The sequence below is a fragment of the Trachurus trachurus genome, assembly GCF_905171665.1.
Source record: "Trachurus trachurus genome assembly, chromosome: 7".
Classification (NCBI taxonomy): Eukaryota; Metazoa; Chordata; class Actinopteri; order Carangiformes; family Carangidae; genus Trachurus; species Trachurus trachurus.
The window spans coordinates 6,142,609-6,167,856 of NC_139901.1; the positions used below are offsets into that span (position 1 = coordinate 6,142,609).

At 43.3% G+C, this 25,248-nt stretch overlaps 1 protein-coding gene across 1 annotated transcript in view; it reads left to right on the forward strand.

Annotated features, from left to right (window-relative positions):
- The window catches only part of LOC310989028 (galactose-specific lectin nattectin-like), a 49,021-nt gene extending 26,371 nt beyond the window's left edge, over positions 1–22,650 (forward strand). The window contains exons 6-7 of the mRNA XM_083975880.1: positions 21,768–21,879; positions 22,539–22,650. Of these exons, the coding sequence (XP_083832006.1) occupies positions 21,768–21,879; positions 22,539–22,630 (204 nt within the window). The 3' untranslated portion in view covers positions 22,631–22,650. The remainder of the gene's footprint in view (positions 1–21,767; positions 21,880–22,538) is intronic.
- The last annotated feature ends 2,598 nt before the right edge of the window (positions 22,651–25,248 follow it).

A 25,248-nucleotide genomic window follows, 5' to 3' on the forward strand; every position in this document is an offset into this window, starting at 1 on the left:
CTTGGTAATTTCTTGACATTATGACGTAATTAACGGCCTGGAAATTAAAGGGTTACCCACATTCCTAATATAACAAGTCATGTGTTTTATATTGGTGTAACTTTTCACACAAGAATAGTGGCACAGTCTATTTACTGAACTGCTTTTCAACATTCAACTTTCCTCTCTCAGTGCCCAAACACATACTGTAGTCCTCAGGGCACGTAGTCTTTGTATCTTGACGGTTTCTGTATATTTGATCTGGTCCTAGTGTGCAGTCCTCCTGTGCCCTGTGAACTTTCAGGTGCCGCCGCCTCTTCAGTGATTGGTTGCTCTGTTTCAGCGGCAGGTTCTGGATACCAGTCACTGTCCATTGTGTCGTGTTCTGTTGGAGATATGTCAAGCTTTTCTGGCACTGGACGAATGTCCCTTCGGTTCCTACGATATGTCTTTCCATTAACCAGAATTACATAGGAACGATCACCAAGTTGGTCGATGCACATTCCCAGGGACCATCGTGTGTCTTGGTCCTTGGGATGAAGTAGGACTCTCACCGTCTGTCCTTGGATGAGAGTAGGCATGTCCTTTGCCCGAGCATCATAGTGTTGTTTTATTTCCTGCCCTCTTGCCCGTTTTCTCTCAGTGACATCTTGTATCACTTTGGGTATTAGTTGTGTGTCTCTGATGGGCAGTAGTGTGCGCGTTCGTCGGGACATGAGCCTTTGCACTGGGGAGCTATCAAGTCCTTCTGTTGGAGTGTTCCTCCATGCTAGAACAGCTTTCCATGGGTCACTTCCCTCCAGCGAAGCCTTTTTTAGCAGAGTTTTGGCGATTTTGACAGCTGATTCAATTTTACCATTGCTCTGGCTGTGGTAGGGGGATGACGTGTCATGTTTAAAGTCCCAGTCCTTGGCAAATAGCTGAAAGTCCATTCCTGAAAATGGTGGGCCATTGTCAGTGAAGACAATGTGCGGAGTTCCATGTCTACTGAACTGTCTCTTGCAACAGTCCATAATGGTGGGTGCGGTGTAGTCTTTCAGTTCTTCTAGCTCCCAATAGTCAGAATAATAATCAACCATGATGAGGTATGTGTTCCTGTGTAGAGAGAACAAATCCATTCCCACTTTAGACCATGGGATACGAGGAATTTGATGTGGCATGAGTGTTTCTTTCTGTTGTCGTCGCTGAACTGTGTTACAGGTGGAACAGCCGTTGATGAAGTCCTTTATATCTTTTGTCATGCCCGGCCAGAATACAGTCTCGTGAGTTTTCCGGAGGCTGGCCTCTACTCCTGAATGTCCAGTGTGAATTTTCGTCAAGAACTCAGAGCGTAGCGTTGCAGGTATGAGTACCCTGTTCCCTTTGAAAATGAGACCGTTATCTATCATGAGTTCTTCTTTGTATGTCCAGAAAGGTTGTAGTGCATGTCCTATATCTTTCTTATTCTCAGGCCAGCCTCTCTTGATGTTCGCCTGAAGCGTCTGAAGTACTGGGTCCTGTGTCGTGTGCGTTCTGACAGTCTCTAGCGTCTGTGTGGTGAAGTTTATGTGATGGGCATGACTCACTTGTTCCAGGTCTGGCTGGGTGAGACCTATGGCATAGACTGTGGCTGGGGTTTGCATTTGGGCGTGTTCAGTACTTGCTAGAGGTGCTCTGGACAGGAAGTCTGCAATGTGTAGGTCCTTGCCCGGCTTGTAGATCACTCGCAGCTGGTATCTTTGTAGCCTGAGCATCATCCGCTGTAGCCTCTTTGGTGCTGAGAACAAAGATTTTTTAAAGATAGTTTCCAGTGGCTTATGGTCTGTATGTACAGTCACATATTCTCTGCCATGTAAATATTGGTCAAATTTATCACATGCAAAAACAATGGCTAGGCATTCTTTTTCAATTTGGGCGTACCTTTGTTCTGTGTCCGTTAGTGTTCTAGATGCGTACGCCACTGGTTGTCCATTCTGTAGAAGGACCACCCCTAGGCCTGTCTCACTAGCATCACCTTGCAGAGTGACTTCTTCATGGAGATTGTAGTATTTTAGGACTGGGTGGTGTGTGGTTAGGCGTTTAATGGTCTCCAGCGCTGCGTCGTGTGCCGGCAGCCATTTCCAGTCCATGTCTTTATCAGTCAGACGTCTGAGAGGCTCACACACATCTGATAGGCTAGGGAGGAACTTTGATAAATAGTTCACAAATCCTAACAGTCTCTGAAGAGACTTAACATCTGTCGGTGTCTGCATGTTCTGTATGGCTGTAATCTTGTCAGGATCTGGACACAGGCCTTCTGATGTGAGGCGATGACCCATGTATGTGACACTGGGCAGTTTGAGCTTCAGTTTTTTTTTGTTGAGCTTCAAGTTGACTTCTCTGGCTCTTTGCAACAGAGCTGCAAGATTGCTGTCATGGTCAGCCATGGCTTCGTCGTTGGTATCTCCACATCCATATACCAAGATGTCATCTGCTATCACGCTCACACCTTTCAGTCCCTGAAGTGCCTCGTGTTGTCGCCTCTGATATTCCTCTGCCGCTGGTTTTATGCCGAATGGCATTCTAACCCATCTGTATCGTCCTTCAGGGGTCCAGAATGTGGTCAAATAGCTGCTTGCTTGATCCAGTCGCACTTGCCAATATCCATCTTTTGCATCTAATACTGAGAACACCTTGGCTTTTGCTAAGTCTGGTAGTATTTCTTCTATTGTGGGCATCTGGTAGTGTGATCTCAGTAGGGCCTTGTTTAGTGGACCCGGGTCCAGACATATACGGAGCTTGTCCTTCTTTTCCGTCACCACCATGTTGCTGATCCAGGGCGTCGGCTCTGTTACCTTGGCTATGATCCCTTTCTGTTCCATTTCCTTTAAGGCTGTGATTACCTTGTCTTTTATTGGGATTGGTGTCCTCCGTGGCAGCTGCTGTATGGGCCTCACATTGGGATCTATCTCCAGGTGTAATTCTCCTTTGAGGCATCCCAGTCCGTCAAAAACATCCTCATATGCTGAGATGATTTTTTCTGCCGTTTTGGATGCAACTGTGTCTGGGGGCTTTTGGGTGTTGACACTGTGTATGACATGCTCGGGGTCTATGTGGATTAGGTCTAGCCTCTGGCAGGTGTCAGCTGAGAGTAGGGGTACCTGTGATGTTTCCAATATTTGAAACTTGAGGACGTGTGTTCTGCCATTATGTTCTGCAGAGAGATCATATTCTCCTCTGGGTCGTATTGTGGTGGCATTTTTCTATGGGAAATGACATAAAAGTTTGATCACAAAAGGACCAGTGAACAGAGTGTTATGCCACCTTTAAAGATCACGTATGAACTGTATTATTATTTCAATAATGACTACATTACATTTAATGTCATTTTGTGTGGGTTTGAACAGTTAAAGTATAGTTATTTTGTGTTCTTACATTGCTTCATTTCAACATTGCATTATCACTACTGGCAGCCATTTTGATCTCCAAAATTACAACATGCTCCTTAGCACCACCTATGTGCACTTCTACAGGATCTGAGGGAGTGCAAGGCTTGGTGGTGAACGGGGATGGATGTGGAGTGCAAGGTGTTAGTGGTGAACGGGGATGGATGTGGAGTGCAAGGTGTTAGTGGTGAACGGGGATGGATGTGAACTATATATGACCCTTATAATACTTTCTGCTGAGCTAGTAGTTTTGGCTTCCGGCGCACTTACATAGAATGGCCACCAGGCAAGGATCGAGAAGGTGCGCTTAGTGCATGGAAGTCTATGGTAACAGTCCAAATAAGGCTAGTAAAGTGGGACACATCCGGAGAAAAGTATCAGGGTGAAACCAAGGTCACAGAATAAAGTGCACAGTCAGCAGATCAGACCTCAACAGGTGGGAGTGAGAAATACTGAGATCAGCACATGCCCACCAGTATATAAACCACACTTTGATGATATGAAGGGAGTCACTTCGTTTGGTTTGTTCCTGTCGAAACTCTTTTTCCTGTACTTTGTATTTTGTAAGTGACTCGGGGTGTATGCTTTTACTTTACTTCTGTTCAAGAGTAAATAAAAGACAACTCTATGTCGGATCCATCTTTGGTCAGCGTTTAATTGGAGTCTTTGAAGTAAATGTCGGACAAGTTCACGGCCCAAAGGACGAGCTTTTTTATCACGACAGTATTAGTGTGCCATCGTACAATTTGAGCATCGCTTTACTGGGTAACAGAGTTGGGTCTCCGTCTTGTAGTACACGTTGTAGGTCAACAAAGCCCATAACATTGACCGTAGATCCCGTGTCCAGTTGACATTTTATGGTCTGCCCTCGATCATAAGCCAGTGATTCTTCATTGTGTGAGGCTAGCTTGAGATTCACAAACCATTTGTTTGGCACATCATCTAGACAGTTCACTTGAGAGACATACCACATCGTGTCCGACTCTTCTGATTGGCTGTTGTCCTCTATTAGATTTATCTGAGGCTTGTTTTGTGCACTCCTACACACACGGGCGAAATGATTTCTTTTCCCACATGCTTTGCATGTGACTCCATATGCAGGGCATTTGGCTCTTGCGTGCACCGATCCACAGTATTGACAGACTGATTCTTTATCTTGCCTCTGTTTGTTGTTACTGGTTACATTGTGTTGATTGGGTCCTTTCTGGGTGCGTGGTTCTGACTGACCTTCACGGGATCCATATCTGTGGTTTGACCCTGACTTCTGCGTCTGGGACGCGTAATGTATTGACTCTTGTTCCCCTCCTATTTTCTTAATTTGAATTAATGTTTGTTCACTGGAGCGACACATGTTAACAGCTTTCGTCAGGGTGAGATCGGGTTCTCTAAGCATGCGTGCCTGTGCGCTTGAATCCTTCGTGCCAATGACGAGCCTGTCCCTAATGAGATCTTCTTTTAGCATGCCAAAGTCACATGTGTCTGCTAGCTTTCTCAGCTTGGCCACATATTGCTCCGTTGTTTCACATTGGCTTTGTTTACAGTCATTAAATATAAATCTTTCATATATCACATTCCTGTTTGGTTCAAAATGTTTCTCCAGTGCGTCTAATATCTTCGTCGGATCCTCCCTATCTGCAGCGTTTTCCATATGTAGGTGTCTTTGAAGCTGGTGACATTCCTTACCCATGATCGTGAGTAGCGTTGCCACTCTTATTTTCTTGTCCTTTTTGTCTAGTCCTGTCGCGATCTCGTAATTTTCCCATTGTGCACGGAAAAAAGTCCAGTTGTTGTAGACATCACCTTTCATATCCATTGGCTCCGGTGCCGGAATGTTGTATGCCATGTTGATAGTCTGTTGTTTAGCTGTCCGTGCGGCTCGGGTTTTGCTTGCGGCTGTGCCCGCTAAATCCACTCATAGACTCTTCCACTCACGCCACGAATCTTCCTTCAGGTTCGGACTTCTGACACCATGTTTTGTATTGTGAAATGAGGAGGCTTAGCGTATTCATTGGCCTAGCTTTATTGTAGCCCACAACCAGAAAACAGTCAACACATGTCTGACTCCCGCTGGTAACTAACATTCTCAATTTCCTGTAATACTACAGCCTGTAGCGCCACCTGCTGGCAGAGTGTTCTCGTAACAGCTATGCGCATATCATCGCATGCGTTTGTTAACAACTTAGGCATAATGTGCGATGCATTGCAAGAATTATCCGAGCTCTCAGTCGAGCTTCAAAAACGAGACATTACCATCATTTCAGCACACAAGACAATTTGTCGGGAAATCAGGGTACTTGAGGCCATGTCGGATCGGCCAGGGCGCTACACTGAACTGAGCCAAAGGGGAATTGGGGAAAACTCTTTCCATGGCATCACGCTGAATGGAGGAAAATCAAGCGAGAAAACACTCGACCCCAAGCAGTTTTTCCTAACTGTGGCCAAGAACTTGGAGAATCGCATGTTATCTCAAGGAGGCCGGATGCCAGATAAAACTGGATATAACAAGTTCATTGAGGAGTTGAAGGTGCTTTACGCACAGTACTGGCCCGAGGACGCAGGTGCGCTGTATGGAGAGACTGAGGTTGAGTCACTGTGTCAGCGCTTCAACATTAACAACCCGCGCGCAGTCATACGGGCCTACAGAAAGTACAGAGACTCAGATGGAAAAGACACCCCCGATGAGCTGATGGAGTTACTTGTTGCTGTCAACAGCATCCCCATTGCAAGTGCTGAATGTGAGCGCGGATTTTCTCAAATGAACTTGATTTGCACTGCCAACCGTGCCTCACTGCTCACATCCACCATATCATCTTTACTCTTCCTAAATCTTGTTGGACCCCCCCTCGCTAAATTCAATCCAGTCCCGTACGTGAGGTCGTGGATGGCCAAAGGACACAGAACTGCCACAGACACGCGCAGCAAAGCCCGAAAAAAAGAGGAGGAGGAGAATCCGGACATGCTCGTGATGTGGGGTGTTTTGGACAACTAAATGGTGAGCATACTTTATATTAATAGGCCGCCGTGCCAATCTTTGAATAATAATAATAATGGAAGATTTGTGTGATTTATAAAAAGCTCTTTTTTTTTTGACCTGTTGAGAAATTAATTGCTGACTGTAGATACTGTAAGTCCCACCTGTGGTGATGTGGGCATTTGCCTGTGCTGTGCGGAGTATAGCCTGAAATAATTGTAAATTATCGTCATAACATTTATACCATGGATATTATTTGAAATTGAGTCTTGTAAGTCCCACGGCGTGGCAAGTGGGCATTTGCATGTTGTTTTCAACACGTTTTGTGTATACGTTCTGGGACCTGTGCCCGTCTCGTCATCCCGAGCTGTTATATGTGACCCGATCCATCGAAATGAGTCACAGTGACCCAAATTTCAAAGTTGAGATTTTGGTATCAATGGAAAGATTAGAAAACAAGCTTTAAAATGACACCCTAGTCAGAGTCATACATTTGATGGTTTTCGAGATGTGGCCATTTGAATTACGATCTCCTACTCTCTTATTCTGTTCTAAAACCTGAGAAAATAGCAGTTAAAGTTTTTGCCAGTGACTCTGGCATCTGTTCCTGTGTCACGTGATTACACGCACCCTATACGGTCCCTTGTTGTCATAGATGCAGCATTCAATGACCCTCGGAAAGCAGAGAGTCTCACAATTCAGATGCTTTTTATAGCTCGTTTCTATCCTAAACGGTTCAGAAGTTGTCATGTTTTGTTGACATTTTGTAAAACATGTGCAAGCGTGTACGTTCGGGTTAGCATCGATGCTACGTTCGAATTAGCATCGATGCTACGCTCTGTTAGTGTCGATGCTACGCTCTGTTAGCGTCGATGCTACTCGGTTTAGCATCTGTTTCTGTACCCGTCCCTGCTCGTCATAGATGCAACATTCAATGACCCTCGGAAAGCGGAGAATCCCGCGATTCAGATGCAGTTTACAGCTCGTCTCTATCACGAACGGTTCAGAAGATATTTCATGTTTTGCACCGAAGCAACACTCATTTTCAGAGGGTTTAAGTTGCAGGTCAACTTTAATCATCATTTACGTGCCTTTTCTCAATTATCTGGACTGTGAAACTTTGGGAGATTGTTTTTGAATGTCATTGCTTTGAAATTAGGGTAAAAAAATTTTTTTGATTTTCTATGGGTTTTCCACGTTATCAGCTGATTATCTAAAAATAGAACGTTGTGACTTCCGACTCATTTTGATAGAACGGGTCACATATGTACTTTGCGTTCCGGCACCTTATGATTTACAAATTAAGCACTGACAGTAGGCTACAGTAAAGTAGACTGTATCTGTTTGTAAGAACGGCCACAATCACTGCTGGATGACACAACAACAAGAAGAAGACTTAGGCAGGGTTGTTGAGTGTCACAGATAGCTCTTTTATTGTCACATCTTGTAACAGCCAGAGTATAACAGTGCACTACCAGTTAACGCCACACGGTGGCGCCTCCTTTTGTTTGGTCACTTGGTATCACCTTTCTCCTCTAGTCGACTTCCTTGACTTCAGTAATGTGGACGCTGGTGAAGGCTGCAGGCCAAGAACTACTTTGTCCTCCGTTTATTGTTTTGCTGAGGGTAATAGTTTATGCCGTGAGACCTGGCTTGTATGGTCTGTATCTGTGAATAAATGTACAGTGCGGAAATCCCTCCACTTCGTCTCCGGGCTCTCAACTTTATTTCGTGCTGGAGCTGAGCTATTAGCATCCGTGGCTAAGCTTCTCGCCAACCCCACGTTACAATCTTCAACTCATGGCAAGTTTTCTCCACATCAACTAGCAACAACCAACAATAATGGTGCCTAGCTAGTGTCTAGCCAATTGAATGAGGAAGAATCCATTTACATTCTTCTGACACACGTTTCTCTTTTATAGTTATCCATCCATCCATCCATCCATTCTCTTACGCTTCATCCGGAGTCGGGCCCCCGGGGCAGCAGTCGGAGCAGGGATCATGCCCGAAATAAACAAATTGATTGATTGATTGATCCCCAGATTTCCCTCTCCCTGGACACTTCCTCCAGCTCTTCCGGGGGGACCCCAAGGCGTTCCCAGGCCAGCCGAGTGACGTAATCACTCCAGTGTGAATTGTGAATCCCGAGGGAGGCGTCCAGGGGGCATCCGATACAGATGCCCGAGCCACCTCAGCTGGCTCCTCTCGATGTGGAGGAGCAGCGGCTCTACTCCGAGCTCCTCCCGGGTGACAGAGCTCCTCACCCCATCTCTAAGGGAGCGCCCCGCCACCCTGCGGAGGAAACTCATTTCGGCCGCTTGTATCCGGGATCCCGTTCTTTCGGTCATGACCCAGAGTTCATGACCATAGGTGAGGGTGGGAACGTAGATCGACCGGTAAATCGAGAGCTTCGCCTTTCGGCTCAGCTCCTTCTTCACCACGATGGACCGCATTACTGCGGCCGCTGCACCGATCCGCCTGTCAATCTCGCATTCCATCCTTCCCTCATTCGTGAACAAGACCCCAAGATACTTAAACTCCTGCACCTGAGGCAGGAACTCTCCCCCGACCTGGAGGGTGCAAACCACTTTTTTTCTGGTTGAGAACCATGGCCTCGGAGGTCAAGAGGTCAATGACAACTGATTCTCATCCCAGCTGCTTCACACTCGGCCTCTCCAACAGAGTAGAAGAAAAGAGAGAGAGTTTCGGCGGTCCCGGTGCTGAAGGTCCTGGCTCGAGGGAGCCAACAAGACAACATCATCCGCAAAAAGCAGAGATGAAATCAGGTGGCTCCCGAACCGTACCCCCTCTGGCCCTTGGCTCCCCGACTTCCACGTGATGCTGCAGAGGCGTGTCAGCCACGACAGCCCCACAACATCCAGAGACTTGAGGTACTCAGGGCGGATTTCATCCACCCCCGGTGCCTTGCCACTGAGGAGCTTCCGGACTACCTCAGTGACTTCAGCTATGAATGAATCAACCTGAATCAGTCCTCAGCCTTCCTCGACGGAAGGCCTGTCAGTAGGATTGAGGAGATCCTCAAAGTATTCCTTCGACTGCCCAACGATATCCCCAGTCAAGGTCAACAGCTCCCTTCCTCCACTGTAAACAGTGTTGGCGGAGCACTGCTTCCCCCTCCTGAGGCGTTGAATGGTTTGCCAGAATTTCCTCGAGGCCGACCGGTAGTCCTCCTCCATGGCCTCCCCGAACTTTTCCCAGACCCGAGTTTTTGCTTCCGCGACCGCTGCCGTCCGCTTGGCCTGCCGGTACCCGTCGGCTGCCTCGGGTGTCCCCCGAGCCAGCCAAGCTCAGTAGGACTTCTTCTTCAGCTTGACGGCATCCCTTACTACCGGTGTCCACCACCGGGTTCGGGGATTGCTGCCGCGACAGGCACCAGAGACCTTACGGCCACAGCTTCGGACGGCTGCGTCAACAATGGAAGTGGAGAACATGGTCCATTCGGACTCAATGTCCAACTCCAATTTCTCCAATCTCCCTCGGAATCTGGTCAAAGCTCTCCCGGAGGTGGGAGTTGAAGACCTCCCTGACAGGGGATTCTGCCAAACGTTCCCAGCAGACCCTCACGATACGCTTGGGTCTGCCAAGTCTGTCCAGCTTCCTCCCCTGCCAGCGGATCCAACTCACCACCAGGTGGTAATCAGTTGACAGCTCAGTCCCTCTCTTCACCCGAGTGTCCAAGACATACGGCCGGAGATCAAATGACACAACTACAAAGTTGATCATTGACCTCCGGCCTAGGGTGTCCTGGTGCCACGTGCACTGGTGGACACCCTTATGCATTTCCATTCCTATAGGAGTTTATGAAGTTGGACATTGGTAGCCTGACAAGCCAGACTATATCACTAAAATGTATAGTCTGGAAACGACCGGTAGACCTCGGGTCAATCCAGGGGGCAGGATGAAGGCTGTCTTTCAAACTGCCTCTGCACGCAATAGGGTAGCGCTACGACCAATCAGAGCGAAGAGCAGGATGTCGTTAGCCTGACAAGCCAATTAAAATGTATGTCGCCATCGCATTAAGCCCGCCCAACGACTCTCTAAACAGATAGAGCGCTGTGATTGGTGAACACAATCGGTGTTTGAGACCATAGATAGACTGTAAAAAGAATGGACGTAGCACCCGTGACGTCACCCATTGTTTTTTTTTCTTTATTAAACATGTAAACATGAAGAACAAATACAATGACATACTCATTTCTGTCCATATGTACAAATCAAATCACAGTGAAAGAAAAATCACACCTCCTGCATTACATAGGAAATCAAAATATTTTCTATAAAGGCTGAGTACCAGAGCCTATAAAGAGTATACAAATGAATACATGAAATAAATAAAATAAGTAGGCTAATCAAAAGGAAAAAATAAATAAATAAATAAAATACAAATAAAAGATACAAGGGGTTCATCACAATTGAAGCATTTCCATAAGTGTATACAGTTTCTTAGCTTGGGCATTATCTATTTTTTTCAGACATCTTTGAAACAGAGAGAGCTCATTTTTAAGAGCCGACCATGAGGGGAAGGACTTAGCAAACCGACATTTATGTATTTTGTTGCTATAAATAAGTTATTTACCAAAAATTCAGTTTTTTTATTTTTGAGAATTACACCCATTTGAATATCTTGATAAGAGAAGAAATCTATTTCTATAGATTTGGAGGAAAGCAGATTGTGAAGATCCCTCCATACATTCTAAACCACTCCACACCCATAAAATAAGTGCTCTGTAGTTTCAACATTTGTATTACATGTATGACAATTCTCTACCTTAAATTTAAATATTTTCTTTATGAATCCATTAGAGGGATATATGTTATTTATTGTTTTGAAGTTAATTTCTTTATATTTAGGGGGAATTGGAAATTTTAAGAATTTAGTTCTAATGGTTGATATATCATATTTGTTATAGTCTTGAAGAATAAGTGTACTTCTGGTTCTACCTGGGTAAACAGTGTTTACAAAGTATTGTCTCAGAAATGTATTATTACACTTTTCATTCACAAGGTCTACACCATCAATTTTAAGCTTGGGGAATCTTGGTGTTGTGATGTTCAGTAAATTGTTCTTCACTAAATGAATGAGGGCACTTGGGATATTCTGTGTTACTTTCTTGTAATTTTCAATGGAGCAGTCAATATTATATTTATTCTTAAATTCCTCCAGTGCAAGTATATTTCCACAACCATCTATTAAATGTACAATTGACCATATTTGTTTTTCCATCCAGTCTTCCATAAAAATAGATTTCCTTCTACACAATAAAACTCTGTTATTCCACAATGGAACATTATGAGGGGTAAAGTTGTGTTTGAATATAATTTTCCACTGTAACAATACCTGTTGATGGAACGTAGAGAGTTTTATAGGTAATTTGGGTATTTCAAAGTCACATGTTAGTAAAAAATCAATACCTCCCACTTTATTAAATATAAATGAAGGTAATGAGAACCATACCTCTTCTCCATTCTTTAAGAAGGATTGTAGCCATTTAATTTTTAATATCCCATTCATAATTTCAAAGTCGATTGCCTTAAGTCCTCCGTCCTCATAACTTTTTAGCAAATCTCCTTTTCTGATGTAGTGATGTTTATTTTTCCAAATAAAATTAAAGTTTATTCTATTAATTTCTTTAATTAACCTTGGAGAAATGGCTAGAGAGTATGCAGGATAGATTAGTCTAGAAAGAGATTCAGTTTTAGTTAACATTATTCTTCCAAACAATGTTAGATCCCTTTGTAGCCAATTATTTAATGTTTTTCGACATTTATCAACATTGGCTTGGATATTCTTTTTATCACTAGTGTCTGACCCTTTAGAAATCCAAATACCTAGATATTTAATGTCCTTTTTGACTGGTATGTTATATAGTGAGGAATCAGAGCAGTTACAGTATGAATACTCAGGAGTTCGCATTTGCTCAAATTCAAGAACAAACCCGATGCTTGGGAAAATTGCTCTATTGTTTCTAAAGCCAGTGGTATTTGTTCCTTGTTTTTTAGGAAGAGTGTTGTATCGTCAGCAAGCTGACTTATAATTAACTTGTTGTTATTAATGACTAAACCTTCAATGTTTTAATTTTTAACAGCTATAGCTAATAATTCTGTGACTGCAATAAAGAGAAGCGGTGAAATACTGCATCCTTGTCTTATTCCCCTTTCTATTTTAAATCTGGGACATGTACCTTCTGAAAGGGAAACACAACTATTAATATCTGTATATAACATGGTAATTATATCAAGAAATGTATTTCCAAAACCAAAGTGTTTCAAAGTATTAATGATAAATGTATGTTCCACCGAATCAAATGCTTTTTGGAAATCCAAAAATAATACATGAGCGTCTTCCTCAATTAAGTGATTATAGTCAATAAGATCCAGAACCAGGCGGATAGAATGGATCTACCTTTAAGAAAACCGGATTGTGTAGAACTAATTAATTTAGATATACCAGTCTTTAATCTTGTAGCCAAAACTGTTGTGAGAATCTTGTAGTCTGTGTTTAAGAGTGTAATAGGTCTTAAAGCAATAGGCTACTTACCTTTCTGGAACTTTTGCACATTTCTTTGTCTAAGTTAAAATGCTATTAATAATCTGATGATACATTAAAATGTAAGAGAAACCCAACAGGGTTAAAAACTCATCATTTTTTCATTCTCATATAATTCTGAGAAAAGTCTGACCAATAATATTATTCGGTCCGATTAATAAGATTTGACGAGCGACCGAACCTACTTAATATGTAATCACTTTGCGCACCCCTCTCCTCCTCTCCCCCCTCCCGACCAGGAAGAACGCTTATTGACAGAGCAGAGTAGCAGGACACAGAGAGCAGAGGAGACTAGAGTCACAACACACTAGAAAGAAGGTTTTTGGAAATAAATAGTTTTTTAAAAGACCAATGACTGCAGCCGCAGCTGGTCGTGGAGTTTCATGTCTGATATTGTAACGTTGATAGTGATCAGCCCCGAGTGATACGTAAACACAGGAAGTCACATGTGTCTATAAAGCATCCAGTGCTAACGGCTAGGCTACTGTTAGCTCCCTTAGCTCTGTGAGTTCTCAACAGTCCGGACCCGGTTGAAGTCCGGACCGGCGCGGCTCGACTCGGCTCGGTCTGGATTTATTTTCGGCCTGAACCAGCGCATCAGGTGGCGCTGGTCCGGCCGCCAGCCCGGCTCGTTGAGAACTGTAATCTGTAACAATCCCTTCCCCTGCGTCTCCAGTAGCAGTAGGCTAACAACAGTTTATTATAAAACTCATCAGTCATCATCACTGAGTCCGTTTATACGGTTTAAAACTCCGGTGTTGTGTTTGTATGTGTTGTTCCCGTTTCACTCGCGTTCCTGTTCTGTTTACCGTTGCCATGCCAACGCATGCAGCAGGGAGGGAGGGGGCTCGTGGAGATGCGGCAGGAGTGAGAGGTGGGTGGGACTTGTGAGGGAGGTGGAGCTGTTGATTTTCAAATGTTTGTGCTGTGCTGAGTGAAATGCCAGATCGGTAAGTATTGCTTTAAGTTGCTTAAAATAACAACTCTAAAGCCAAGGACATACACGGGCTCGACACCAGTTTCTTGAAATCACATAAGGAGGCCATAGCTCCCCCACTTGTGCATCTGGTTAATTTATCGATCAAAAACTCAACTGTACCTAAGGCATGGAAAATGGCCTCAGTTACTCTGCTGGCAACAAGTCTGATTTAAATTATTACAGACCTATTAGTATTGTGCCCGTAGTCTCTAAAGTTATTGAAAAATGGGTCGCCAAACAAGTTATTGATTTCCTTGGCAATAGCCTTACTCCCTTACATCCCATGCAGTTTGGGTTTCGACCTTACCATTCCACCGAGACCGCATTGACCATGTTCATGGAGAGAACTAAGTATTATTTGGATGCTCATGGATGTGTTGGTGCTGTCTTTTTAGATTTAAAAAGAGCGTTTGATACCGTCAATCACAAGGTACTTTTATCCAAACTGTCTCATTTTAATTTTTCTTTTCAATCTATCAAATGGTTTGACTCATACTTGTCACATAGAGAACAACGAACTGTGGTGGCCGGTGCTAGCTCCTCTTTTATGGGTTGTCCAGTAGGGGTCCCCCAAGGGTCCATACTGGGGCCCATTTTATTCACATTGTATATTAATGATTTACCTGATTTTTGTCTAAATGTGGATGTTCAGCTTTACGCTGATGATGCGGTAATTTTTACTAAAGCTAAAAATCCTGAGGAGGCAGCACGGGTGCTTTCTACAGCACTTACACACATACAAACATGGCTTACAAGTTCGTGTCTTATTTTGAATGCAAAAAAAACTGTTTGTCTTTTTCTGTCGAAGCAATCTGCTTCTTCTATGCCTTCTCGCTCAGGTGTTTTTTTGGGTGCTGACGAGTTGGAGGTTGTTAGTGAATTCAAATATTTAGGTGTGATTATAGACTCTAAACTTTCATTTAAAAATCATGTTAAAACGTTATAAAAAAAAATTAAATATCACCTTTGCAACTTTAAGCAAATCAGAGGATCGTTGTCAGAAGCTGCCGCTTTGATGTTTCTGCACTCTATGATTTTTTCTCATTTAAGCTACTGTATTACCAGCTGGTCTATGACCGGCTCTACTATCGTGAAACCAGTTGAGCTTCTGTACAAAAAAGCACTCAACATTTTAGACAAAAAAACGTTATCTTACCATCATTGTAATATTCTAGTGAAATATAATTTGCTGAGTTTTCCTAATTTTTGTAAATTCTCCTCTGTATGCTTAATATATAAAGTACTTCATGGCCTGGCGTCATCTCCACTTAAAGAGTTTATTGCACTTAAACAAACAAGGACCACCAGGTCAATCACTAACATAGCCTGGTCGCGCCCACACTAGTGACGTCACGCCTCGCAAAAGCGCTGCTGACTTCTAGTCTGGCCAACCGTGCTATTAACTGGATTTCTGTCTCAGAATTTTCGGGAACTCCACCCTCTTTTTCGAGAGCCAATCAACGTCGAGCCTCTCCAACGGCTCTGGGTAGAGGCGTGTTGCAGTAGAGCAGCGACCGCAACCTCATTGTAAACAGCAGCATGGAGCAGCGGACAAGAGCGGTGTGATTGGTTTAAGCTTCGACACCGCCTATTCTGGCTTCGACCAATAGCAGACTGAGGCATTTGAGGGGGGCGGGTAAACCAGGTTTGAAGGATGCGCTTTGAGAAATGGATTCTCTTAAAGGGCCCATATTATGCAAAATCCACTTTCTACAGGTTTTGTAGTGGTCCTATGTGTTCCTGTGGCCTTTCTATGACGCCTGGAGGTGAAAAAAGTCTGTTCACTCCCTTAATTGATTTCTACACTTTTTTGAGATCGTGTCTCCAAACGGGCGAATTGGAAGTGCTGGCAGACTTGACGTCAGGATGCGCTGAACTCAGGTGACTCCACCTCCCGGTACTTCCTTATACTCCCCTTGGGCCAGTCTGGAAAAACGTGAGCTCCGCCCGCTGACACTTTTCCGGAACAGCGAACCTCTCTCTCCCCGTCCGCCGTCCGTCATTTGACATGAAGCGGTCGACCTACGGGAGGAGCGGTCCGTACCGCGGCGGCCAGATGATCATTTTGAATCATTGACTGAAAAACCGCCGCCTGTCATTAAAAATGAAATCGCGGATCAGAGAATATTGGGATGATACCGCTTCTCATCAGCGCAGCGGTCCTCATCACGGAATGAGAGACAACTGAAAGAGGAAGTCTCATCTCCCGGCGCAAAACCACGTCAATATTCTCCGGTAACTTCTCATCAGTCCATACAACAGTGCACAGTTTGTGCTGCGCTCCTCAGTTTCACTACACGTTTTTTTTATTTGACAGTTTCACACAGAACTTTCTGGTAGGAGTCTCTCCATGTTTCTCCTTCTGCCACAGTAAAAAGAAAAAAGGAACATTTACATTTTTTCAGACAAGATGCCAGTCTCAGATTTTTTTTTTTTTTTTTTTTTCGGAAATCAATGCCCGACCCCTGTCCCAATGTCAACACTGGCACATGTACCTGTAGTGAAAACCACACCCTCTGCCCGTGACAGCTGTGGAGTGGACGTGGTTTGCACATCTTATTTGCATTTCAAGGTGCAGACACAGAAATGGCTCGTTCTCAGGAGAGCTCTGGAGAGCCACTTTTAGATTACTGAGATGTAGAGCTGCAGATTGATTTGGAGACAATACACTAGGAATACAATATGGTTGGACAACTTAGAACCATGTGAAATAGTTGAAAAACAGCATAATATGGGACCTTTAACGTCTTGGCCAGACCCAATGCTGAGTATCAACATTGGAAAGTCGTGCCAACCAGGCTATCACTAACAGGGACTGTGTGGTTCCTTACAGGAAGACCTCTTTCGGTCGAAATGCCCTGTCTACGAAGGGAGCTATGGTTTGGAACACACTACCTTTGCCCATAAAGGAGTGCCCTACTCTGTCTACTTTTAAGGGCCGCCTGAAGGTATGGCTTAGAGCCAACCAGGCATGTGATCACTTTTAATGTACTGATACTGTGGTACTGTGTACTGATACGTGTTAATATATAGTTGTATCAGTAATGTGTTATATGTGCGTATGTGCGTGTGGGTGGGAGGGGTGGGGGTTAGGGTGTATTATTGTTGTGTAGTGATTTGTGTTATTTTGTCTTAATGTAACTTTTTATATACCTTTGTTTTATGTTTCATTGCCAGGCTCCATCAGGCAGGGGGACTGCCAACGGAAATTAGCCTATGGGCTACAATTGGGTGCATTTACATTTTATTCTTTTAAAATGTTCATTAATGTACACTGTCCCTCTTAAACAAATAAAGGAAATTAAATTAAATTAAATTTGACCGTTAGGTTTATGCCAAGTAAATTGTTAAACCTCTTTGTGTAAAACTCTCCAGATATCTATCAAGTTGTTGTTGTTAACAAAATCTTGAAAAAGATTGGATTTTTATGTTCACTTAATAGCTTTGAAGGCCATCTATCTATCCATTCATCAGGAGTTAAATTGAAATCACCTCCAACCACTATGTGATCTGTATGGAAATTTGCATTGAGTTCTGTTATAACTACTGATATCTGATGCAACAGATTTCTATTTTTTTGATCGCTTTTATTTCCATAAATGTTGATCAAAATAATGAGGATATTGTCAATTTCCAAAACACAGGCTAATGGCCATCTTTATCTGCTTTTTCACATAAAATCTTACCAGGACATCTATTGAAACATATGGCAGTTCCAGCCGAAAGATTTGTCCCATGGCTGAAGAGGATTTTGTCTCCCCATTGTTGTGTCCAAAACTTCACATCAGATGAATCAGAATGAGTCTCTTGTAGAAACATGCAGTGTGCTTGTTGACGTCACCCATTGGTTTGGGGGAGTCTGTTTTGTGCCGCTACTACGGGGGTTTGAACTGCACCATGTTGGATTTGACTTGCCATATTTGGAGAGGTGCGGCCGTTAGCCGGCCGAGAGCCCGCCCACTGGCCTCGAAGCAGCGGTCTCCGGACCTGTCACTCAACGTTTCTGCGCCCTAATTGGCCAGAATTTTAACCTAATAACAGTAAAACGGTAGAGTTTTAAAAAAATTCACCCCCCTCAGAGTGTGTGCGGGGGTAGAAACTATCGGTTGAGACCAAAAAAATGAAATGTACCAGGCTGTAAATAGGTTTTTTTAAGCTGTAAAGTCGGCTATTTTAACATGGGGCTCAACTGGAGTTGCTCCCTTCTGGAGCCAGCCCCCAGAGGAAGCTGAGGGGATTGCAGTTTTTTGAACGCGGAAGTGAGCTTCACTTCTCAGACCGACAACTGCCCCCTTGTTCGAGACTCAAAAAGTTCCTATGGCTCATTTCTAGACCCACCTGCGGAGCAAATATTTTTGCTGCCGCTAGGGTTCGTTTAGATTTCTAGGCTAGGACATTGGCTTATTTCTATAATATTGTCCATGTCCATTAGTAACAAAGCACTAAGTGTCAGTCTTTTGTGTGAATTGTATTTCCATATATTTCTAGTGTGTTTTAGTGATGAAATTCACTAGGCTACTTATTGTTTTTAGAGGTGGTAACGAGCATTTTTATACCTGTGCTACAACCTTTCCAGCCTGTGCCACAAAATTATCACCCTCTGTAGCACCAGTGCTAAAAGTTAACATACAGCCCTGTAGGCTATAGCCTACAGGACTTTTTTTTTTTTTTGCTGCAAAATATGACTGAAGGCATGCGTGGTAGTTGGCATGTGTCGACACGCCCCTATGAGTTAACCGCTAGTATTACAGTAATCAAAGTTATTGTTATTGGTTAAAGGTTAATCGTGTGCCACGGAAAAATTGGAGGGGGGGGGGGCCTCTAAGATGATCTTGTCCCGGGCCCAGGCAAGACTGTCAGCTGGCCTGCATTGGCCTATCGTAACCCTCCTCAGTGACCTTCCCGAAACAGCACCCTCTTGGTGTTCCGGGACCTACATGGACAAATTAATAATTGTTTAATAGGTTTAATAGGTTTCACAACACATGAAACAAGTTTCCCATTAGACTTTGCTATCTGAGTAGGTATAAAAGGAATAGGACAGGATGGATATCCACCTCTCAACAACCTGCCTGTTCCTCCTCCTGTGTCAGATACCTCTACAGGTAAGTGATTTGGAAGTTTACCTATCCTTACTGAAATCCGTAATAATAAATAGATTGTTCTCTTGAATCATTCAGACTTACAATCACTGAAGTCACTACATTGCTGCAAAAGACTACAGTCAGCTTGTTTTGTTGTCTTTCCAGAGATGGCGTCACATTTTCAGGTGGTCTTCCTCCTCTGTTTCACTGGTGGACTGTTGTTTGAAGGAGCTGTGAGTAAAACTCTCTGATCCCCAGTTACAATGAAAACAAACAGTGCTAAAGAATATGACCCTGACTTTACTTCCAGTTGCATGTGTAGTGAACAGAGAGGTGAGAAAATCACTTCCAGAATTAAAAATGTTAAGGTTTTGAGTTTGGTGTAACTTTTGAGTTTCTTCAACAATGCTAAATAGATGTCTACGGACACAATGAAGACATTGTCTCTGAGTAGACCATGTCCTCCCTCAAATTGATGAATGTATGTGGTCACACTTTTACTTGAGCTCTAATTACTTTTGCATTGGTTTAATGTAGTGAAATCATAATGTGGCAAAGTATAATACCTGAATCAAATGAGCTGTTTGCCATGGTATGGATGGTATGCCATGCCATACCAGGAGCTGCACCATACCATCCATCATCATTGTGTCATAAATGTCTAGTAGGCTACTTCTACCAAACAGGCATGGGCCCTTAGTCTCTACAAAGAGACTAGGGCCCATGCCTGTTTGGTCCAGACTCCAGAAAATAATTTAAACTATCATATTTCATTAAAAATGAAAAGCAAATATAACAATTGACAAATGATGATGATTTCCATTTCCATATTTCCGTTAGCCCTAGATTAATGATGCCTGAATGCAACAGTAGAATTGCACAACTGCTCATCTCAATGAACCAGCTCCTAAACCAGATTCATTCAATTAGGTTAAAAATGACAACACACTGAGAAAAGCACTAAAACTGATCTTGTTGCTTTTCCTGAAGAAATGCTCACCAGTTAAACAGACATCATATTAGTCTCAGCCCATTACAGAGGGACTGCTGACACTGATATTATCAATCTGCTCTCTATGTTCTCAGACGTCCATCTCCAATCAAGTCAATGTACCAGGTTTGTAGCTGCTTTTTCTACACTGGAGGTCTTTGGGTGGATTCGCAATATTGCTACATGGCAGAAGTTTTACTTTGTGTGTTTTGTTCATATTATTCATCACCTTATATTGTTTGTGTCATGTGCTTAATGATGTTAACCTAATGTTGGGGTTTCCTAAAGAGACACTGGGCCACATTTGGCACAGAGAGCAAGGCTGTCAGAAACATCATCATACTGTACATACAGACTTTACTCTTGGTGTTAAATGTAAATGTCTAAATGAAAGCTGAAACATTTTAATCACAGTAGTAGCAGTATTTTGTATTTCTAAAAATCACCTCTGTTATAATCTGTGAAATGTTTACTAGACTAGACTTTTAATAGACATTTACAGCAGTTACCCGCAGCCATGTAAAGTGGACTAGAGGCAGAGTCCAAGTGCACTGGGACAAGTAACTGCATGTAGCCTATATCACTGTACTTTACAGGTGCTCTGTCAACCATTAATGAGAGTTGTTAGCTTTTCTCTACCTCAATGAGATTTATTTTCGATCCACCATAATTATCTAACTATCTAACTGTGTTACAGTTCCTGGCTGTCCTCCTGGTTGGACTGTGTTTGGCTCTCGCTGTTTCATGTACCGAGCCGATGTCAAGGATGCGGCTGATGCAGAGGTAACGTTACAGGTCAATGGCCTCCAAAACAACCCGCTTCAGAAACAGTTTCATCCCCACTGCAATAAATATCTTGAACTCTGTACACTGTGGAACAAGCATGGCCCTATAAGTTGTAATTGTATGTTTGTCTATACATGTTATATGTTTGGAACCTGTACCAATTAAGCTGTACTGGAAGCAAATTCCACCAGCCTGGCTGTGTGGTCATTAAAAGAATCAATCAATCAATTAGAACAATATGATCACAAAGTAACTCTGGTGTGGTTTTAAAACTGTTGATGTCATGACAACTACTATGTCACTGGGCTTTGCTTAAAATTTCTGGTTTACACCATGAAGCACTTTGTGAACAGTTTTCTTGGGATGTTGTTTGTTTTGTACCCTGCACCAGATCTAGGGTTACACAATGTAAGCAAGTAAGCACTGTGTTACCATGAGAGCTTGAAGGATGTACCCAACAGCATGTATTATAGGAATTATAATTTCATATTATAAGTTCTTCTAATACATCCATGCCCCACAGAGACAGAGCTAGTACCCAGCTCTGTTTGTGCAAAATAGCACCATCTACTGACATAAATGTGTATTTCTTCAATACAGAACAATGTGTAATGTTGTGTGTTTGTGTGCTATGTTAGAATGGTTCAAGTACTTCAGGGGAGCTGTTTACATTAAGAAACCATACGCAGCATTTTCCAACCCACTACAGTTTCATCATTTTCTGCTGGTTTAAGGTGATGCCTGTGTGTTTGCTGTTCAGACCCAGGTTGTATTTCTCTCATTTCATTATCTTGGTCATCAGCTCACCTGCATCAGACTTGGTGGGAACTTAGCCTCCATCCACAGCGCTAAGGAACACACGTTTGTCAGGGACCTGATTCGGAAAAACAGTGGCTTAGATACAGTTACCTGGATTGGAGGCTATGACAGCACGAAGGTGAGACATTTAAACACAAAGGATCTGATGTGCCCTGTGCTTATGGTAACCTGTGCTTTCTCTTCCAGGAGTCCATATGGATGTGGACTGATGGCTCAAAGTTTGACTACACAGACTGGAGCAGAACGCAACCTGACAACCATAGAGGTTTAGAACACTGTTTGGAGACTAATCATCATGGTATTTATGATTTTTTTTTACCTTTTACTGGTGATTTGTGTTCTCTGGATGGGACTTGATTTCTGGAGCCTTGTAACAATGGACAGATCATAATTTAACATGTATTAAGAACAACCAGTAAGTTCATACAGAGTCAGATAATGACTGCTGACTCTGCCCTGTTCAGAGACCAGTCATGTTTGATGTCCAGGTGGATGCCAACAGATATCTGCAAGTGTGCACCACCTGAGTCTGATGTTGTCCCTGTGTCAGCATGGGTTCTCTCCAGGTTCAGTCCAAACACATGATGCACATTAGATTGACTGTTGGTCCACACCTCTCTCTCTCTGCTCTGTGTGGTGACCTGACCAGGGTGAACTCCGTCCTCAGCCTATGTTAGCTGGGATTGGCTCCAGCCCCACCCAACCCTGCACATATGGGCTGATTGAACACCTTTGTCAACAGCTCTCCATGCATCTCCATGACAGCACGGCAAATGAATGCTAGGAAAATGCATCAATCAGTTCAATATGATCCATCTTTTGCTAATAGATACTTTAAAAAGAAAATTAATTATTTAAACTTAGATGTCCTAACAACTGAGTGCATGTTTGGGAACATGTGTGTAGGAACTGTGCACGTCTCATGTGTTACTGTAAATAAACTCTCTCTTCTTACAGGTCCGCAATGGAATGATCAGCCATGCTCCGATACAAGAGCTTTCGTCTGTGCCAAACATTTGGCACTGACAGTGTACCTCAGTACTAACTGATTATCACATCAGACTTCAGTGACTGCAGTGTGAACTCACGCACACACAGTGTCTTCTGAATTTATGATCAAATGAGTTCAGTTAATCACAACTAATCACAGCACAGTCTGTGTTCAGTAATTTTGTCAGGGGACATGAGGGACATAAAATCAATCTATAACTACAGGCAGGTCAGAGATTTGACCTGATCTTGGATTTTGATCCTTCACTATAAACTGTATTTCTGTTGAATCCAACAACTTTTGAAATAAACAGACAGAGCATGAAACAGTAGTCATGTCCATTTACTGTCATTGCATACACTTTGATTCAAACGGGGAAGTGAAAACACAACACAGAACTGAGCATGAATGGAGGAGAAAAAAAAACAGCCACAGTCATTACACAGACAAAACCTTTCTGAATCAAATAAGCAGCTGCACTTTGTTTAACATTAGATACAATTATCTTTATACATCCAGCTCCACTTAGGTTGGCACAGTGAGACACACACAGTAATATAAAAAATAATAATTGAATAAAATTACAGGTTTTTAACAAAGGAAAGACTAGACTAGGGAAGACTAGAAACCTTTAAAGGCCCAAATCAGCTCAAAGTTCAGATGGTTAGCAGATTCAGTGAGCTCCAGTATGGGGAATGGTTTGTTGGTTCAGCCTCTCAGAACAGGCAGAATCCGGGAATCAGACATAGATTAATGTTGGGGAAAATCATAACTTTTATCCACAGTCAGAATACAAGAGCAAAACAGGACATTTATCTATTTAAGGACAAGTTCTATTACATTCTATAATATCAAATGTCATAGCTGCTGCGCAGCAATGGTCGGGGCCGGGGATTTTTTTAATAGATAAAATTTGGCATTTTATTTATGTATCTCGATGCCTGGCCGAGTGTCCTCTTTTTTGGAAATCAAAATATGGTCAACCTACTCCAGACTCTACCTTTAAGTGTTAGGCTACTGTAATATGGCGGCCCTCCTCCTGCAGACAGTCACCACCACACATGAGTAAAAGCCCATGGGTGGATTTCTTTTGTATAAGTCTATATGTAGGTTTTTTTTTTTTTTTTTTTTTTAACTATCCAGACTCTACCTTTAAAAAGGTGTGGACCAAACTAGGCTACTTTCAAAGTGTTGAATTTAACTCTGTTGTTATTGTTGGCTGGTTGGTGAAATTGACAGTGGTGATTTTGCTGTGTGAGGAGAGCATAGGCCTACACACCAAACCACAAATGTGCTGAATGAATCAGTAGAGTCACGTAATAAGAAGAAGTCTTTGCAAACTGTAGCAAAAGAATCAAAAGGAGAAAAAAACCTCAAATGTTTAAATATTTCGTTTTGAGATGGTTGCTAGGTGACAGGAGCTACTGTAGTGACCATCTAATTCCAGACCACTGTGTAGTTCACTTGGTCAGTGTGCTTCAGCTCTTCTGTCTGTCTTGTGTGTGTGTGTAGCTGTGTCCCAATTCAGGGGCTGCAGCCTTCGGAGGGTGCATTTGAAGGCCGATTACGTCACAGCGCTGCGCGAAGGCTGTCCCAATTCGTCCAAATTCGAAGGGTCCTCCAAATGCAGCCTCCAAATGCGTCCTCCTTTCCCCTGCATTCGGAGGATGCACCGCTTGTATCCTTCGCGGCCTCCCGTATCCCAAGATGCTTTGCTGCACCGTTGTTGTTATTAGCAACCTAGCCGCTAGCTATCGAACGGTAGCAGCTCTGTGCTGTAGCCATGGTAACCCGGCTCTGTGGCCGGCTCGGAGGTGTGGCTGCCTGCTGCTGAGCTGAGCTCTGCTCTGCTCTGGCTGCACAGGTGAGGAGCGGAGGCAAAGCATCTTGTTTGTGACAACTTTTAATAAGAAAGCTATGAAAACACATCACTTGTGCTCTTTATTCTCTATTCACTTAATAGCCTGCCCCCCTGGTTGCTGTTCAATGGTTTGTTTATTAGTATATTAATGATAACTGCCCTTGTATTGATTCTACTTATTGAAAAAAAAAAAAAAAAAAAGGAGGAGGAGGAGCGGAGGAGCGGTAGAGCCGTTGCAAGCGCCACTTTTAAATGTTTAACGTCCGGCCGTTGTTTACGTTCGGCCGTTGTTTACGTTCGGATCAGGAAAGGCTCTGAAGGCTAGACCGTCTCATTTACCGACCGTTGATGCGGCTGACGGAGGAGTCTCCGAAGCCGTTGCCTCCGGAGACCGCGTAGGCTGGGTCCTCCGAAGGCTGCAGCCCCTGAATTGAGACACAGCTTGTGTGTGCGCGTGTGTGGTTACAAAAGAATGTCATCGAGTCACAGCCACATGTGATGTCACACACTGTGACGTCATCAGACATGATGTCACAACTTCTTGTGCCTTTTATGTCTGATGGGATGCTGGTCACAAAAGACATATAGGTAGCCTACTACAGTGTTGACAGACACACACGTGTTATCGACGGGCACAGTCAAGTGTTAACAGTTAAAATGGAGAAAGACAACAATTCACAGAAATTTCTCCTGTGGAGAATCGACAGACTCAATGAGAAAATTCAGGGCTCAGAGCAGCTTCTGAGAGAGACAATTGAAGCTCACGGCCAGGAAAAAGACTCTCTTGAGAATAAAATCAAGGTTCTTACAGAGGA